The sequence below is a fragment of the Thalia democratica genome, chromosome 7 (assembly GCF_965202585.1).
Source record: "Thalia democratica chromosome 7, ktThaDemo2.hap1.1, whole genome shotgun sequence".
Lineage (NCBI taxonomy): Eukaryota > Metazoa > Chordata > Thaliacea > Salpida > Salpidae > Thalia > Thalia democratica.
In genome coordinates, this window is record NC_139171.1 from 30,105,776 (window position 1) to 30,124,303 (window position 18,528).

At 25.2% G+C, this 18,528-nt stretch overlaps 1 protein-coding gene across 1 annotated transcript; it reads right to left on the bottom strand.

Moving 5' to 3' along the window:
* Positions 1 to 1,452: 1,452 nt before the first annotated feature.
* On the bottom strand, positions 1,453 to 10,337 carry LOC145840825 (uncharacterized). Its single transcript, XM_082948164.1, has 10 exons — positions 10,260 to 10,337; positions 9,379 to 9,612; positions 9,190 to 9,315; positions 8,497 to 8,611; positions 8,239 to 8,331; positions 7,883 to 7,959; positions 7,732 to 7,824; positions 7,530 to 7,670; positions 6,427 to 6,576; positions 1,453 to 2,346 (listed from the first exon to the last, which is right to left on the bottom strand). The coding sequence occupies exons 1-10, from the start codon at positions 10,294 to 10,296 to the stop codon at positions 1,586 to 1,588; spliced, it is 1,827 nt and encodes a 608-aa protein (XP_082804290.1). The 5' UTR covers positions 10,297 to 10,337; the 3' UTR covers positions 1,453 to 1,585.
* Positions 10,338 to 18,528: the final 8,191 nt, after the last annotated feature.

Here is an 18,528-nt window from a genome sequence, read left to right on the forward strand (position 1 = left end):
TAATAAAAACATTAAATCCGTGCAAAATTGTCTTAGTGCAAATATTTCTGCTCGTGCAAAAGTTTCTTCGTGCAAAAGTATCTCCGTGCAATTTTATCTTTGTGAAATTTTATCCCTTCATGCAAAAGTGTCTTCGTGCAATTTTGAGAACTCGTGCAATTTTGTACGCTCGCGCAATTTAGACAGTTACCCTATTCCGATAGCTTTAAAACCTGCAACTATTTTGCATATATGAAGATAGATCTTTTTTAGAAGTTAATTACAACAATTTAAACTTATATTTTTGATTTATTTGTTATATCTTTGGGTAAGGTAGGTTAGTACTAACGGAAAAAAATTAAAAATAACAGGGAATATTTTTTTTACTTGTTATTACTTTTCAACTGATAACATAAATTTCAAAAAGCAAAAACAAAAAAGTTTGTTAGCAGTAAACTAAACAAAAATACATTGAGTTTTTTTTTAGAAAAGAGCAATATTTCAGGTGATTATAAAACTTTCACGTTGGCACCATACTATTTTCTTAAAACCACCACAAAACAAACTGTATTCGACCAAAAAAATACTACCTTATATTTCCTAGCTGGAACTTTTTTTTACATGTAGCAATTATCATTAAAACATACCGTGCACAACTTAAAACGAAGAATGTTTTATGGGGGCACCGCTCAAATTTGTGGAATTTTTTTACTTTTTCAAAGTATTTTTTTTATTTTTCAGTGTTTTTTTTTCATAAAAAATAAATATTAATATTCTAATGTTAATAATTAAAAAAACACGTTTAAACCAAACTATAAAGTCTACAGAGTAGATTTAAATCTTCATAAAAAGCTTTATCTAGTTCTTTACAATCGTTAGTTTTTATTTAGCTCTAATAAATTTAAGGGTAAATTATCTAAATAGTGCTTAATTTTACTCGACACATTCAACTAAACATAATCACACTTAGCTTAAATTTGATTATGCAACCTTAATAATTTTAGTTTTTTACTTGAAAAATCTTAGGAGCTTTGTTAGCGATATATTTAGGAGACGATAACTTATAATTGTTTTATTCAATTAAGAAAAGTGATAGATTGTGATTAAACAATAAACCAAACACTTTTTTTTTTGAATATTTAAATTTTTATTGTGTAGAATTAAAAAATACATTCAATTGTATAAATTTCAAAGTTGAAGCAACTTAGCTAAGTAAACTAAAACCCTTAAACGAAAATTTTCAACATAAATGGTAAAAAAGACAGCTATAAAATAACATTGACAATTTAAGAAATTTTAAAGCAGTTTTATAACAAAATAGATTTCTTTACAATTAACATAAATGAAATACAAACGAATTTATCAGTTTTAAAATAAAAATATTTAAGAATAGCTTAAATTCACAACATTTGATAAAAACATTTTTATTCTTTTAGAAAAAAAAATACAATTTTTTACCTGTTTATATTTTTTACAACATCAAATATCTATCTAACAATAAAGTATTTATAGTAAACTCAAATATAATGAAGTTATGTTAACATGAATGCAGTTCATCAAATTTTTTATTTATTTTTGCAATAAACTTGTAAACTTGTAGCTTGTTTTACACTTTTCTCTTCCTTATCAAGGGCAGGGCTATGAAAAGATCATCAAAAACAACTTTTTTTCCAATCTGCTTTCGAACATCTTTCTCAAATATTTTGGTTGGGATTTTATTATTAATAAGATCGCTTATTAATCTTTCAACACTGCGCAGAGCATAAATGTTTTTGCCTGATTTCACCTTCTCAGAAGCTTCGTTTTTTATTTTTTCCAAAACACTCAAACCCTTCGAAAGTTTTACTTTTTCATATTCAACTATAGTATTACGATCGCTGAAGAAGACCCTAGCTGCTTTTTTACTTTTTACCAAGGGCAAGATTCTGTAGAGACCAGCAAAACACATGCCTCCTACCTGCTCTTTTACCCGTTGTTCGAAATCGTGCATTGTGATGTGTTCTTCCATCAGCTCGCTTATCAAATCTTCGACGTTGCTAGGGGCGCAGGTGTTTTTTCCCGAATACTTCTTATGATCAGCTTTGCTTCTGATTTTGAGGAGCACGTCCAATCCCCTCTGGAGTAACATTCCGTCTTCAAAGCTGCCACTGAACAAGTTTCTGCTGGTGCTTTCTGTAACAGTACTGTCGTCTTTCCGCATTTTGCACGGAACATTCGCCTCATTGCGCTCAACTGGAACTTTTCTTTTAAATGGTGAAACGCTGTTTTCTGTGTTGGTCTTCCGACAAGTGACGTTTTGCGTTCTTCTGGAATGATCCACTGAATCAGAAGAATCCGGTGAACCGGAACGGTTTTGCCGAAGGTAACCTGAATGAAAATTAGATGCTTACTAGTTTTTAAACTTGTTTGTGACTGTAAATAACGACAGTAAAGTTTGAAAAATTATTTAACTTGTTAATAAATTCAACAGAAAAGTTTGATTGAATATTTTGAAAAAGCACTAACTGGCAAAATAGATATACTTATTTTTACCAATTTATGTTTAACATCCGTATTTATGTGGCAAGTATGTTTTAAAAATCAGTCTCTAGTTTAATTTTTAATTTCGTAATTTAACCTTACTTATAAATCTTACAAACTTAAATGCAGTTATACTTTTTATATAAATACGGATGTTAAAGATAAATTGGTAAAAATAAGTATATGTCAGCTGCAAAGAATAACTGTAAATTCAAACATTCAAATATTTCAATAGACTTAATACCATTTTATATAAAAACTTGATTAATTAAAGATTACATTCAAAATTAATAGTCAAACTTATTATTAATTTTGTGTGTTTTTAGTAAAAAAGTAAACCTAAATTAAAAAGCTGTCTTTATAAGTATAACAATGTTAAAAATATACTGTAAAGCTACTAGTAATTAAAAAAAAAACAATACAAAATATTTTTTCTTATGATGATATTTCGTATTTAATGTAAATTTCTGTACCTAAAACAAATAGTATCAGGGTTCGTGCGCTAAATTTTTTTCATTTAGCCTGACTGAGACCAATTTAGCCTGACATTTTTTCAAAGTAAGGAGAATCCCCTTTAGAAGTCACTTTAGGTACTGGGGAGTCTTGATTAGTACTATTGTAGTCTCCGACTTCAACCAGCTTTATCTCAAAAATATTTAGAGCTTTAAAAATCTGCAACAAGCAAATCATAGCTTAGTTACAACTCAATAAAATAAGAGACTAAATTGTGAAAAAGGTTATTACCCCCCTATGCCCTTAACATAACAATTTCAGTGATAAGTTTTAAAATTAGTGTTATATCTAATCTATTGCTAGTTCAAAAATGTAATATATATTTCTAAACACAATTGTTAAATTTAATTAAGCACTAAGTAAAAACATTATAACCAGAAGATTTATAATAAAACGACGTGCATTGTCTCGTGTTTTATTAAAATCAAAAATGAAACACTTTCACCAGTATTAATATAAGTAAAAATGTTTATTATAGTATTTTGACTAATACTTAAAATTGATACATAATTATAAATCCTGAACTCTAAATAAATACAGTGATTGTTGACGTCGTATCAGATTTAAAAAGCTTAAACTAAAATTAAAAAAAAAACCTTTAATATTTTGTTCTTGTAAAGAAAAATGAATTGTACCTAAAATTTGTACTCCCACAAAACTTAGTACTTAAGCTAAGTTTTAGTGTTGTGAATATCTCTAATAACTTTAAACAAACAGTAAAATATATGAATAATCTGCTAAGAAATTTAATCTTAAATGTATTTGGTATAAAGCCTTTAAATTAGAAATTAAAACAGTTAAACCAACTAAGCTCTGAAAAACATAGCTGATGTAAACAAATTCAAACAAACAGCTAAGTTTGTTGAACTAAACTGTAATGTTTAAACTATATTTTTTTTATGAATCTTATAATTATGACGTGAATAATCTACTAAAAACAAATAATGAAGATTCTTAGTTTTTTTTTAGAGATTCAACAAAAGGTGTTAAGCATTTATTTTTACAAATACTGACTGATTTTGTCTTTAATAATTAAATCTTTATTTATAAATTAATTCACATTTCAATTTGATCTTAAAAAGATTTCTCAATTTTTTTAATCAAAAATTTTCAAGCATATGAACTGAGAAAAACTGAGATTCTCAAATTTTTAAATAAAAAAACTTATTTAGCCTGACGCGCACGAACCCTTTAGTATTAATTCCAGGTCTTTCCAGTTTTATTTTTATTTTTAAAACCCAGGTTTTTCTAGTTTTTTCTTTTGTCAAAATTGTCAAGTTACAGGTTTTTTAGGATTCGATGTTTTGTTTTGCAACCCTGGTACTATGTAAAAGTATTTTAAAAATCATTAAATTGTTATAAGTAAATTAAAGTTAAAATCAAAGCTATCATAATTGATTTTTTTTATACTAAAATAATTCAAATTATTTTACTTTGTTAAAATGCTTGGATTTACTATCTGTAGTTTATAACCAAGAGGTTATTTTAATAATTATACCAAGATAATTAAAGTATTCATATAGTGGCATAAGCTTAAAGCATTAGGCAATGTTCATAATAATAATAACAAAATATATAACTCTATAATTTTGTTTAGCGATTTTAAGTGTTTTAGAAGGTTCAAACTTAGTTATAAATAATTACTAAACCAAATTATAATCAATTGTTTTTAATTCAATCGTTAAAATATAATTTTAGTGTAAACAATTTAAAGTAATATTTTTAGAAATAAGTTAATAATCAAACAACTATGCAAAATCTAACTTCCAAACATGAAATAAATGGTAACAAGTCATAGAAAATTATTTCCTTTAAAATCTAAAAATTAACAAATAATAAACTAAAAGTTAATAAGGTCATATACTCAAGTTGTTTAATGATAATTCTCAAGACCCATACTAACTTTAATTTGAAATAAAGCTTATACAATGTAAAATTTTTAACATTTTTTATTAATACCTCCAGTTATATAAAAGTCCATTATAACAAAAGCAAAATGAATAAGGTCTGAATAGGAAATATAACAGTTTTTTTACTACAAAAAGTTATGACAATTTTTCTGGAATTTAGTAAAAAAATTATGACGCATAATCTTACAATTTTATTAATTTTACTATTTTACTAAAATCTATTTAGTTATCTACAAGAACTATTGAAAAGGGTAGATTGAAAAATTTTTAGTTCACAAAAAATAAAATATACTGCAAAATGAATTGTTGTCTCAAATTTATATAAAAACTGCATTATTTTCTAGAAGATGTATATCAATGAGAACAAAATTTATACATAAATAAACGTTTTTAAGTTCAGTAGTTATAAATAACTAAAGAAAAACTCAGTTATTTTAGGAACTGATTTATAGTTTTTCATTCACTCTTAATTCTCTTGTTGTTAGAAGATTTTAATGAAACGTAACTTAAACTTTAAACAAAAGGCTTGGTTTATTTGCGGTATATAAGAAGATGAGTAGATAAACATCTGTATATAAAAGATTTTTTTATCTAATGATCATAAAAAATAGATATCTTACTGTGAAACAACTAAGCCAAAGCATTAACAACTTAAACATAATCAGAATAAAAAATTTAAGTATAAAATGTATAAATTTTCTTCTAATAAAAATAACAGTAACTCTGAAAACCAGCATTATAAGTTGAAGAAACGAAAATGTATATTAGGTAAAACACACAATTTTGTTCAACAACTAAAGGCATAGAGGGTCCACTTTGATTTTTACAATTTGATCTTATTCTGTAGAGTTTCATATTAGCTATCAGAAACTTTTAACAGCTTAAAAAATTCAAAGAAGAATCTGAGATAAAAGTCGGTGAGCTAAAAACTTTTCTAACAGAAGGCACAAACCAAAACACAAAAATACAACTTCACTATAAAAATATGTTCTCCTTTAGTTTTATGCAATATTCTTCAAATTTTCACGATGAGTCTATTGCTAACATGTCAAGCCTTTTAAATGCAAAACAAAAACTTTAAAACATAATTAAATCACAAACATTTTTCTTTTTTTTTATCTAAAATTTTAATTTGTTTTTTTTTTTTAACCTAACATTAAAAGTATAAAATGTTTCTAAAAAGTTCAAGGTCTCTAGCTCAAAAATAAAGGAGAAGATATATTTTATTTTTATTTAAATTTCAAATATTCGAAAAAACCGGCAAAAACATATTGGCTCAATACGTTTGTACCGTAAATAATTATATCTCAGAATTTAACAAATTTTTTAAACTGTATAAACACTGACTTAGAGTTTATATTTCAAGCTTTCATATAAGAACCAATGTTAAATTTTGTAAAAAAAAATCTTAAGCTGAATTTTCATTGACAAACTAAATTGTTATTTTTTTATTGAATATTTATAACTGAACAACAAAATAAAAATTTAATTAAAAAATATTTACCTTTTGAAGTTGCTTTTATTGATCTGTTGATAGCTGAAATTACACTATTTGAATACAAGATGAAATTTGGAACACTATCTTGTTTGGTTGTGACTAATTTATCATCGTTTGAGTTTAAACTGAAGTTTTTTGAGTGAACGCTTGCAACTTCTGCAAAAAAAAAACATTGAGAGCATTCAGAGAATTAAAACATTTTAGTTTGTAAATATATAATTTTTGCATGTTTAAATAATTGGTAAGTAACTATCAGTTCTTCAGACTTACTCAGATTTGTTTTACAAAATATTAATTGATTTACAAAATAATGTTTTTATTTACACCCTAATGTAAACTGTATGGGACCAAAAAAAATCAACCCTAGAGTTTTTAGCTGATTTTTTCTTAATGTGGCCAATCATCACATAAACACATTGTGAAAAATTTAAGATGATTTAAAGAAAGTTTTATGGAGAAAATTCTTGATTTTTGTCAAACTTTATTGCTTTTTGTAAGTTATATAAAAATATCCAGTTATTTTTTTTCAAAAAATTGAGAAATGTCTTCATAAATTGTTTGTTAATCTTTTTAAATTGTGCACAATAATTATTTTATATTTTACCCTCATGTAAAAATATTCCAGCAAAAACTTTAAGGTTTTTTTTTGTTCTTATACAGTTTGAATTAGGTTGGTTTTCAGAAAATAGAATATCCCCAACGTGAGAATTTCTTCAAATAATCTAAAATGTTGCACAGGGTATTTTTTTCAATATGTATAAGCATCCTACTGTTAACCAACTTAGCATATTAATCCTAAGAAAAACGTTAGTCAAGTTGTAATTTTCACAATCAAGTAGTAAAGAACTAAATAAAAAGAATTTTAGGTTACTTTAAAATATTTACTTAGTGTTTGAGTTAATTTCATTATTTGAAAGAGTTCCTTTAGGATTTTGAAAAATAAATTTATCATTTGTGTGGATGCTAGCTTTAGTTTTTTCATCAACATTATCATCTAAAAGGTAAACAAAATATTTTAAGAAAGAAGAAAAACCAAGATGAAACATGGAATATTTATTTTTTATAATGTATTTGATTAAGAAAATTAACAGAAGTACTTTATTTTTTACCTTTACTTATACCTTGTCTTGAAGTGTTGTCAATCATATTTGAGTTTTCATCATTAATACACAACTCATCTGGTTCGATTTTGATTGATTCAACATTTATTGTGTTTGAAGTTTGGCTGTTTGAACTTGAGTTCCCACCTTCTGTTTAAGTAAATATGTAAAAAAAAATTCTATACAAATTAAGTTAAACTTTCAAACTTACCAGTCCTGTTCTCAGGAGACTTATCAAAATATTGCAGCAACTTTTTATTATTTGATGTAACTTCATTTACTTTTTGTGGCTGTATTGTGCTATCTACAAAAAACATATAGTTTTATAATGAACTTTTTTCAATTAGTATAATTTACTTTACCATTCTGATTTTTGTTTGATGTTTCATCTTTTTCTGTTATATGATCAAAGAATGTGCTTCTATTGATATTTTTTAATCTAAAACAGTTAATATTAAAATATAAAGGATAATTATGTTTGATAATTAATTTATTAAAAACTGCACACTTTTGATATCCAGTAATAATAATAATGATAAGAATAAAGTAATAATAGTAATAATTAATAACTATGTAAATTAAATATTTCAACATCTCAATAAACAAAATACAGAAAAGTGACATTTAGGTATAGGCCAAAATATGTTTCATGATAATAGCAATTTATTTATTAAAACCTTAAATAAAAGTAAAAAGCTGTGGAAGTATAAAACCTTACTTTGAATCTTTTAACTTGATTTTTTCTAATGCATAAATTTTGTCTAATAATTCAACATTTGCTTCAGCCATCATTCTTTTTTCAATTTCTAAACTGTGATAATTTTATTTTTTAAAACCTAAACATTATAACCTAAGGAGTTATACTTTTTTTCAATATCATTATAAATTATTTTTTCTCAATCTTTAAGTATTATAGTAATTTTTGTAAAAATAACATTCTAAATAATAGTAGTTACAATAATTTTTTTTTTCTTACTTATTAACTTTTTGCAACAATTCAATGTTTTTATCAGCCAGATTTTTGTTTTCCGAGCTTTGCTTTTCAATAAGCTGCATCAAGCAAGACATCAGAAACTCAGCTTGGTTTAAGTCTTAAAAAAATATACAATCACTTGAAGTTTGGTGAAAAACAAAATACAAAGTATACATAAAATTTAATATATTAAAATATATAATAATTGGTCATCAATCAAAATTAAACCAAAATTACGAAACTATCACTATTTGATAAACAACTATATTATTTGTGTAAATACTAGCTCTAGTTTTTTATATGCCTTTACAGCAGGGTTTCCGAAAGTGGGCAAAGTGGTCTCCTTGGGGGCCATTAAAAAAGTTTAGGGAGCCCTACGGTCATGATTTGAAACTTACATTGGATATTCTGGAGTTAATGATAAGTAGCAAAAAAAAGAAGGTCTTCGAAGTTTTTGGGGTAGTTTTTAGCAGTCTTTTAAAGGAGGCTTTTGGAAAAAGTTTGGGAAACCCTGCTGTAAAGTATATTTTTTGATTGGAAATCATAAATTATCTAAACGACAGGTTTCATTTTATCTTTTGTAGTAAATATTATCATTTAAAAGTTAAACAAACAAAAAAAAAGAAGAACAAACATGATATACTTATTTCTAATAACATACTTGTTTAAAATAAAATGTAAAAATTTTATTTATACCTTGCTTTGAACTGTTGCAACTCATATTTGAACTTTCATCATTAATACACAACTCATCTGGCTCAACTTTTATTGATTCAACATTTATTATATTTAAAGTTTGGTTGTTAAAACTTGAGTTCCCACCTTCGGTTTACATAAGTTTGTAAATGAAATTCTAAACTAATCAAGTTGAACTTTCAAACTTACTAGTCCTGCTTTCAGGAGATTTGTCAAAACGTTGCAGCAAATTATTATTATTAGGTGTAACTTCATTTCCTTTTGGTGGATTGTTATCTGAACAATGAAAACTTTCTGCTTCAGCCAGATTTTTATTTTCCCTTTCCAAACTGCAGTTCTTGACTCGTAAAATTTTATTTTCTGAGCTTTGCAATTCAATAAGCTGTTTCAAGCGAGTCATCAGAAACTCAGCTTGGTTGAAACCTTAAGAAAATATATTTACTATCAACCACTTGAAGTTCGGTAAAAATTACAATGTTTTTATTAAAATTTAATTGTAGGTCATAATTTATGAACTTTTTACTAATCCACCAACAGCCTTTTACTGCTTTACGAAACTCTTAGTTATTTTTGAGAATCAAAGTAAAGTAGCTCAATTGAAATACTTTATGGAAAAAACGATTAAAATAAACTTTAAACTACTCAATTTATAGTCCATCTTCTTCCCTAGTTATAGGGTATAAATTTTAAACTAATTTAGTCTAGTTTTTACTAAAAGAAAATATTAATTTATTATTCTTTATCTTTAGTAGATTAATTTTTTTCTTACAAAAATATCATAGTTTTAATTTTACCAACTAAGAACTGTTTTTTATATTTATACTAAGAATATATATGACTAAGTAAAACATAAGATAATTTTCCTAAAAACTTAACATATTAAGCTCCAAAACAAAAAAGAAATGTATTTTTATTAATAATCAGTTCTTTGAATTTAAAAATTTTTGCTAGTAAAAATTCTATAAGCTACTTACCAGTTTTAATAACAAAAACAAAGAAAAAGCCAACTATAAAAGATACATTTTAACTATATTTACAATTTTTCAATAATTTGTATAAATAAAACTAACTTTCATTTAACACCTTGCTATTTCCAATTTGATCCATTTTAAAACTAATAACTTATTAATTATTGTTTAATAATTCCTTTTCTGTTAAAGAATAATTTTAGTACATTATTGAATAGTAAATTTTGTAATGATGTCCAAAGTTCTCAAAAGGAGAGTAAGCAAAAAAAAGGTGATTTTAATAAAATTTGTATGGAATTAGTTTAGAAAAAAACTAACCATAAAATATAACTGTAAAATTGTACATAAAGAGTAATTTTGATTTGTTAAATAAATAATATATAATGTAAAGTAAATTTGCTTAAATTACAATTCTATTTTATCTCAAAAGTATACAAAATTTAAGAAAATGAGAAAATACAGTTTTACCATTTTCGACTTATATTTTTCATAATATAATACAAAAAAAAGCTTAAACAATTACAAATTAAGGTCATAGAAAAGGGGTAATATTAGAGTTTTACAAAATTTAATATTTTCTCTTACTATTTTTTTTCCTTAAATGTATAACTATAAACTACAAGTGAGTTTTTAGGAATAAATCTTTTTTTTTTAATTTTTAGATACAGATACTTTCACAAAAAGCCACACCTGACAGTTTTCTGGAAATTTCTTAAATCACTCAAAGTCTATACTATTTCTAAAATAAAAACTTGAAACTTTCAGAAAACATTTCTTCAATAGTTTAAAAGTTAATTTTAAGTGTTGGAATTTCTAAAAAAGAAAAAGTAAGTTTTTGACAACAAACTTTTGATGAAAAATGCAAGAATTCCTGCATTAATATATTATATTATAAGTAGATAAACAACTAACAGTAAAAATTTGACAAAAATGGTTAAAAAATTAAAAAGATAGATTTTTAGTTTTTTTTCTTTGTTCTTTATATTTTGCTTCTTTCTTAAGAAACCTAATTAATCACACTAAATTAGATTACATATACTTTAAGAGTTACTTTGCATTTTGCAAGTGTTAAAAAGTATCTGGTAGCTAAAAAGGAGCTAAAAAAATTCAAATCATCTTTTAAATAACAAAGTGAGCTTCATATATTGTAAAAATTTAACAGTAAAAAGTAATTATTTATGTTGAAAACTGAAGTATGTTTAATTTTTAAACTTATAAAGCCTGTTTAAATTATCAAACTAAAATATTTTTCAATTGAAAATATTTAATGAACATTGTTTTTAAAACTTTTCTATGTTTAAAGTAGACCACTTGTATAGATAAAATAAGAAAGCAAATAACAATTAATAATTCTGAATTTGAGTTAACTGTTTAAATTTTTAAAACATGTTCTAATACATCACAGTAAAACATTTATTGTTTAATATGTTAAATCAAATGGCATTAGCTACAATGATAATTTTTAAAATTAACATAAAATATCATTAAATTTAAAATTATGAAAATAAAGTTTTTTAAAATAGTTAAACAATATACAGCCACCAACATAATCAGCAACAAAACTTAAAACAACACCCATGGCATAATAGTTTGTACTAAGGCAAGTAAGATAAAATTTAACCTTAAAATCAAAAATTATTAAATTAAAGTATAGTATAGTTTACTACAACTATTAATTGGATTTACATTTTAAGTACTACACACATACACATTAAAAACATAGTTAACATTATTTATGTATAATTTACTAGGCTGTTGGGTAAAAGTATAACCCTGTAAAATGAAGGAATGCAAAAATTAACAAACTTGGTTGGTTGTAACATAATTTGCTAATTGCTATTTGATACCAACTGCTACATTTCTTTTATTACTATGAACAAAAAATTGAGTGTTCATATTAAAAAATCATGCACAAAATTATATTATTAATAACTTTCTGCTTAAGAAAGTATTTAAATAGAATCAAAACTTTTATGCATGAATTAAACTAAGCAAATTTATTTCAAAAATATTTCAACTGATATGAGTATTAACTAGTAGAACTTTGAATTATAGATAACTAGATAACTAGATAACAGAGTCACCACTTTGAGTCAAAATAAAAACTGCCCTGAGTCATCCTTAGTTTTTTAATCCTTAAAAATAAATTTTGCCTTATGCTCATTTCTTTTTGACAAAAAAAGGAAAGTAGTGTGTGTATGCTCCCTAAACTAATGAGGAAATTTTTAAAGATTCAACTTTTATAGTTTAAATCGATTGAGATTTAAAGACATAATTTTGGATGATTTTATATAACCATGTTAGTTGAATTTTAATATATATATATATTGAAAAAAATTAGAATTTTTTTTTGACATTGTAATTGACTTACTTAAATCTTACCATATAAAGTGCTCACTTGCACAAATAAACTTAAATCATGATAAATATTTATGTTAGATAAAAAAATATTACAATTTAGTTTTTAAGTAAATTGAAAAACTAACCACAAGGCAAGAAAATTTTACTTTAATGAGTATGAAAAACATCATACTCACTTTTTCCTCTACAAATTTTTTGAAGGTGAAACAAACAAGCTGTCATCACCTGTAATTCTACCTGCCCCCTTATAATTAACATTAAACTAACCATAAAAACTAAAATAAAACTATCTGTTTAAGTAAAAAAAAACACTAACAAGGTTAAAATTTCAACACTAAAAATTACAAAGTGTGGGAAAGTCATAAAGCTGAAATCCTAAAGTAAAAATCCGCCACTACAATAAAAACACATCAACAATCGGATTAAGTTGTCACTGCCACCAGTGTAAACTAACAATCATCAGTTACAAATTCAAATAAACAAAAATATAAGTAAAATTGTCAAGTTCTACAAAAACATTGAGAAATTAAGAAAATAATGAAAATAAAAGAAGAAAATAAAAATAGTAGTAATAAATTAAAGTTATCATTTGTAGTAAAAAGTTAAATTGATTAAAAAAATGCAATAGTACTTGAAAAGTTTGTTACTAATACCCTAATACAATAGTCAAAAAAAAAATTTATTATTATTTTACTTCAAACTCTAACTTAAAGTAAAAAATGGTCAAATAAAAAGTTAAATCAACTATCTTGAAATCCAACAAAGTAACAAAACAAAATACTTAGAATAAAATATTCAAAATCAACATTTATTTAATATAACTATAATTATAAATAATAATAATATTTATTTAATGTTCATAAATAATAACTATAATATAATATTTTTTAACTCTTTTACATTCACTCTTTTATAAACCAGACAATCTTAAAATAAAAGACCCAGCACAACATGGTGTACCTATAACATGCAAAATACCTAAAGCAATTTAGGCCAATTCTTGTTCTAGGTCTTTCGGTTGAAAATTTTAATTTCATTGAAAACTTTGTATTATGAGAATAGAATAGCAAGTGTAAACCTATTGCGTTCCAAATCAAACACTGTTAAAGTATTACCCATCGTGTTACAATTTTCAGTTTATAAACATCATTAAATTTTAACATTTTTTTTAACAGAGGGTTTGTTGTGGTCAAATCAACAAACATACCTGATTACTCTTTTTTGCCTACAAAAGATTGGTTTCAAATAACAGTCAGTAGCACAAATTTATTTATAAAAACTTCAAAATCAGTAAAAACCATGTTTTTGAACAAAATTAATAATATTAAGTAAAAAATATTGAAGCTGGATCAACTTGTTCTTATTCTAGATCTAGAACAAATCAGTCCTGAGATTTTTTTTTAATCTTAAAACTATCCTAGAAATTTTTTAAAAAATCAACATGGTCTAAAGTCATCCTTAGTTTTTTAAAAATCTAAATATTCTGAGTTATTCCAAGTACCCAGAGTGTGAGGAGACCCAAATAAAAGAAGTAAAATTTGTCAAATAAAAGCTAAAACAAACAAAAAATACAAACTCAATCTCTGAAACTGAATATGGACACTAGCACTGTCTGCAGGAAGGTTGTGGCTCGAATCTCACTGCTCAAAAACGGATCAGTATAATTTAATAAACAATAAAAAGAACTAATTTTGTTTTTTTTTATAACTACTAATACTTATTCAAAAAAAACTTAATTAATAAGTTGAAAATACTTCATGTAAAAAAAAGTTTTGTTTAAAAAATATTTAATTTACATTTTAATTGAACTTTAATGAATTTTAAAACATTACATGGTTTTTGTACAATAAAATTATATTTTATATTATAAATTTCACAATAAACATGTGTCAGATGTTTTTGATTGACTCTACTTTTGCTCTTAACTTTCTCTAACTCTAACTTTAGTTGTATCAGATAAATTTCAAAACGTTTTTCATTAAGTGTCCAAGACAATGCTAACCCTTTTGTTCAGAGAGTAAACAATTACATTTTTAGTAAGAACTTTTTTTTTGTCATAAAGAAAATATTCCTCCTATGTTTTTGAAAAAATGAACAAACGCAGACTTTTTTTTCACATGTACTTTTGAATTATTCAAAACATTTTCAAGTTAAACAAGGCTTATCAAAATAAAAGCTACATCAGTATTTGCACTCTCTCATTGAGGGCATCAAAAGTTTTAAATTCAAGTGTCATTTTGTTACTGAACTATATTTATTTATAACTGTTATGTTAACAAACAATTGTAAAGCTTTATAATGTTTTGATTCTCAAACAAAATGTTGCTTTTTAGGTGAATAACCAAAACTACTTATAGTTTTAAAATTTTTTCTTGTCAGGGTTGCCAAAGGTTTTTCGTAAACTTCTTTCAGGTTTTCTGAATTTAAAAAAAGATTTCAAAAAACAATTTTTTTTTTATTAATACTAAACTGAAACAAATTATTTGTGAAATATAATTTTTTTAAGATAATGTAAAGCTACTTTTAATGTGTTTATTAATAAAAAAGTATATATGGTACAAACATTTTTATCGTTAAGATAGATTTTCTTATCCAATTAAAGTTATTTTATGTTATATGTAAACTTAATATTAAGTTTTTTAGTTATTTTTGATCAAAGTTCAAGGTTTTTTTTCAAAATTTCACAAATTCAAGGTTTTTCAAAGTTTTCAGGTTTTTCAGCAACTTACCTCTTAGCTGAAGTTTGCTGACCTTTTAATTAGAAACTATAAATATAAAAAATGTTAATCATAGTTTTTTTAAGACTTCAGTATTTTAATAAAGCTAAAGTTTTTTTTATTTCTTTCGCTCATAGACCAATAATTTAAAAAGGTAAATTTTAGTTAAAATTTGATAATATGTTAACTAATTTGTTTACTAAAGTATTAAATGGAAGATTTATCGATATTTGTTATTCTAATATTTCCAAAAAAAATAACACAATTTCGCAGTTAAGAAAAACAATTATAGTAAGTTTTAAATTCTAAATCTTCACAAACAAGTTCTTCAGAGCTCTAGGAATCGGCTGTTTAAATATTAAAACGGTTCAACAAGTTTTTATACTTTATTTTTGTTTCGAAAAACTACAGTAGACTACCGCTTAAGTACGCACTTTTTTTGGTACGCACTTATCCAGAAAGACAAAATCGAGAATCCATTCTCATTTCAGCATTGAAAACCCTAAGAAGTTCCCTCATATTATCTCATATGTTGACTTTGGTGGTGCGACTTTACCTTTATCCTTAGACTTGTTCCATAGAGTCATTTTCTGACGCTTTTCTCCATTTCTCCATCCATTTTTCTAAACTTCTCTAAATTTTTCTAAAATTTCTAAATTTTTTTTTATTCAAAAACTTTCAGAATATTTGCAAAGGAAAGGCTAATATTAATGTGACATAATATCAAACTACTTAACCACAAAAACTAGTTACTAATTTTATAAAGTCAAAATAAACATGTAAAAAGAAACAACAGCAACAAAAAAGTAAAGTTAAAAAAAATTAATGAGCATCTTATTATTATGCACTTATACTATAAATGTTTCTACTGATATAAACTTTCTTACAAAAACAGTCCTGAAACGTTTTTCTTTCAAAAAAAAAATGAAACACTTTTTAGCTAATGGAAAATTAAAATAAATGTATTACTTTTTTATTTTATTTAAATTAAAAAGACTTGTTTATTTGGCTTAATTATTTGGTGGCTAGTTGTAAGAAAGAAAACAAACAACTAAATTTCATATTATACTATGTCGTCAAAAAGTACGCACTACCCGTGCTAAGTACGCACTTTTTGGTCGGGTTCAATTTGCGTACTTAAGCGGTAGTCTACTGTACTTACTAGAAAATATACGTAGTGAAACAAACTGAATTTTTATAAAAACAACTTTAGATATTTTACTTATTAAAATACTAAAACACGTTTTCAACCTCTCGTAGTCTCTTATACTTTCTTTACAAAGATATTTTATATTTGTTTAGTAAGAAAGCTGTAGTTATATAGTTATACTGGTACTTCGAAAGTTTACCATTATAAGAAAATTATATTACCATGGTTGCCAAATGTCTTTGGCAAACGTTTTCCAGGTTTTAGTTTAAACTGTAAATTTTATGTTTTTTGGCAACCTGTATCACAGATTTAAAATAATAATTCTTGCTGTTACAACAGATAAAATTCGAATAAGATATTTTTGCTTGGCAACAATCTTGAAGACTGCAGTTTGCCTATTCCTGATTAAAACAAAAATTTCTTATCTTCTCTTTCTTTTCTCCTTATCTTGACTTGCATCAGTATGACACGTAACCTTGAAAACTTTCTCTTAAACGCTTGGATGAATAAGGATTTTAGCTCAAAACTTTCCACAAAACTTAAACGGTTATTAAGTTCAATTTGATATGCCGTTACATTATGTTTAGGAAAGGTGGGTTAGGGATAATGGTATAGGTTAAAAATGAAATGAAAAAAATATATATCTATTTTTAACTATATATGAAAATTATTTGCAGATACTTGAAGCAATCCGCTTATTCTACTGAGTTATGTTTAAAAACCTGTTATAGTGAGCAAACTGTTTGACCACGAAAAACAATCCATGGATTGGAAAAACAACATTTTGCGACCTGGTTTCTTCCTCATTTGGACTCATCAAGCAGACATGGTCACAATATTTTTTGTTGTGAGTATACCTGCATAATGATAATTAAATATTGATAACTAATAAATAAATTTAAACAAAACTTAAACTTTTTTCAGGTAAAATCTTTAGAAAACGCAATATTCACACGTTTTCAATCATGGATTTTATTCTTTACTATTAAATTAAAGGTGAGTTCCCTATCTCAAGAATCGGCAAACTGTGACCCGCGGGACAAATTTGGACCTTCAAGCCGAAATCTGCTGCCTGCGAAGTACTTTTTAGCTGAAAACCTATCATTAAAAAACACAAACAAAAACTTTTTTGGTTTAAAGTAGTATTTTAATATTAATAAGTTTATATATTTTCAGATAACTGCGGCCCATAGAAGACGTACTTCTACAAAGAACGGCCCGCGAGCAACTTTTTCTTAAAAATTTGTTTACTTATTACAAAACATCCCTGCTCTAATCAGTGCTTAATTTACAACTTAATTTTAAATGTATTTACACAATTTTAGAAAGTCTAGTTATTTTTAAAATTTTAATTTTAAAAGTATTTAACCATAAGTTTGATTTGAAACATTTAATAAAATCATTTTGCATTTGTTTTAGATCGTTATTAATTTTTTTCCTGTTTTTATTTTTATAACAGCAAAATGCACCCAACAATAGACACTTTTAATAAAATGTTATATGCAAAAGTTTGAAATATGTTTTAAGCAAAAAAGATGTTAAGTCCACATGAGTACAGCTCATAAAAACTTCATTTTATTGTTTGCAACAAGCTTGTAAATTTGTAGCTTGTTTTACACTTTTCTTTTCCTTATCACGGGCAGGGCTATGAAGAGATCATCAAAAACAACTTTTTTTCCAATCTGCTTTCTAACATCTTGCTCAAATATTTCTGTTGGGATTTTATTATTAATAAGATCGCTTATTAATCTTTCAACACTGCGCAGAGCATAAATGTTTTTGCCTGATTTCTTCTTCTCAAAAGCTTAATTTTTGATTTTTTGCAAGACTTATAAACCTTTAGCAAGTAACACTTTGTCATATTCAAACATAGCGTTAGGACACTTCAAGATGCTAACAGCTGATCTTCTACTTCTTATCAAAGGCAAAGCTCTGCAGAGACCATTGAAGTTAATGTTCCCTGTCTGTTTTCTTACTTGTCGTTCGAATGTTTGCATAAAAATTTTAATCCATGACAAGTTTGCCAATAGATCTTTATACGTTATGCGGGTCGTAAGTGTTTTTTGCCAGAATTTTTCCAACAATTAGCTTTGCTTCTGATTTTTCTCAACACATTCAAGCCCTTCTTAAGCATCATACCTTC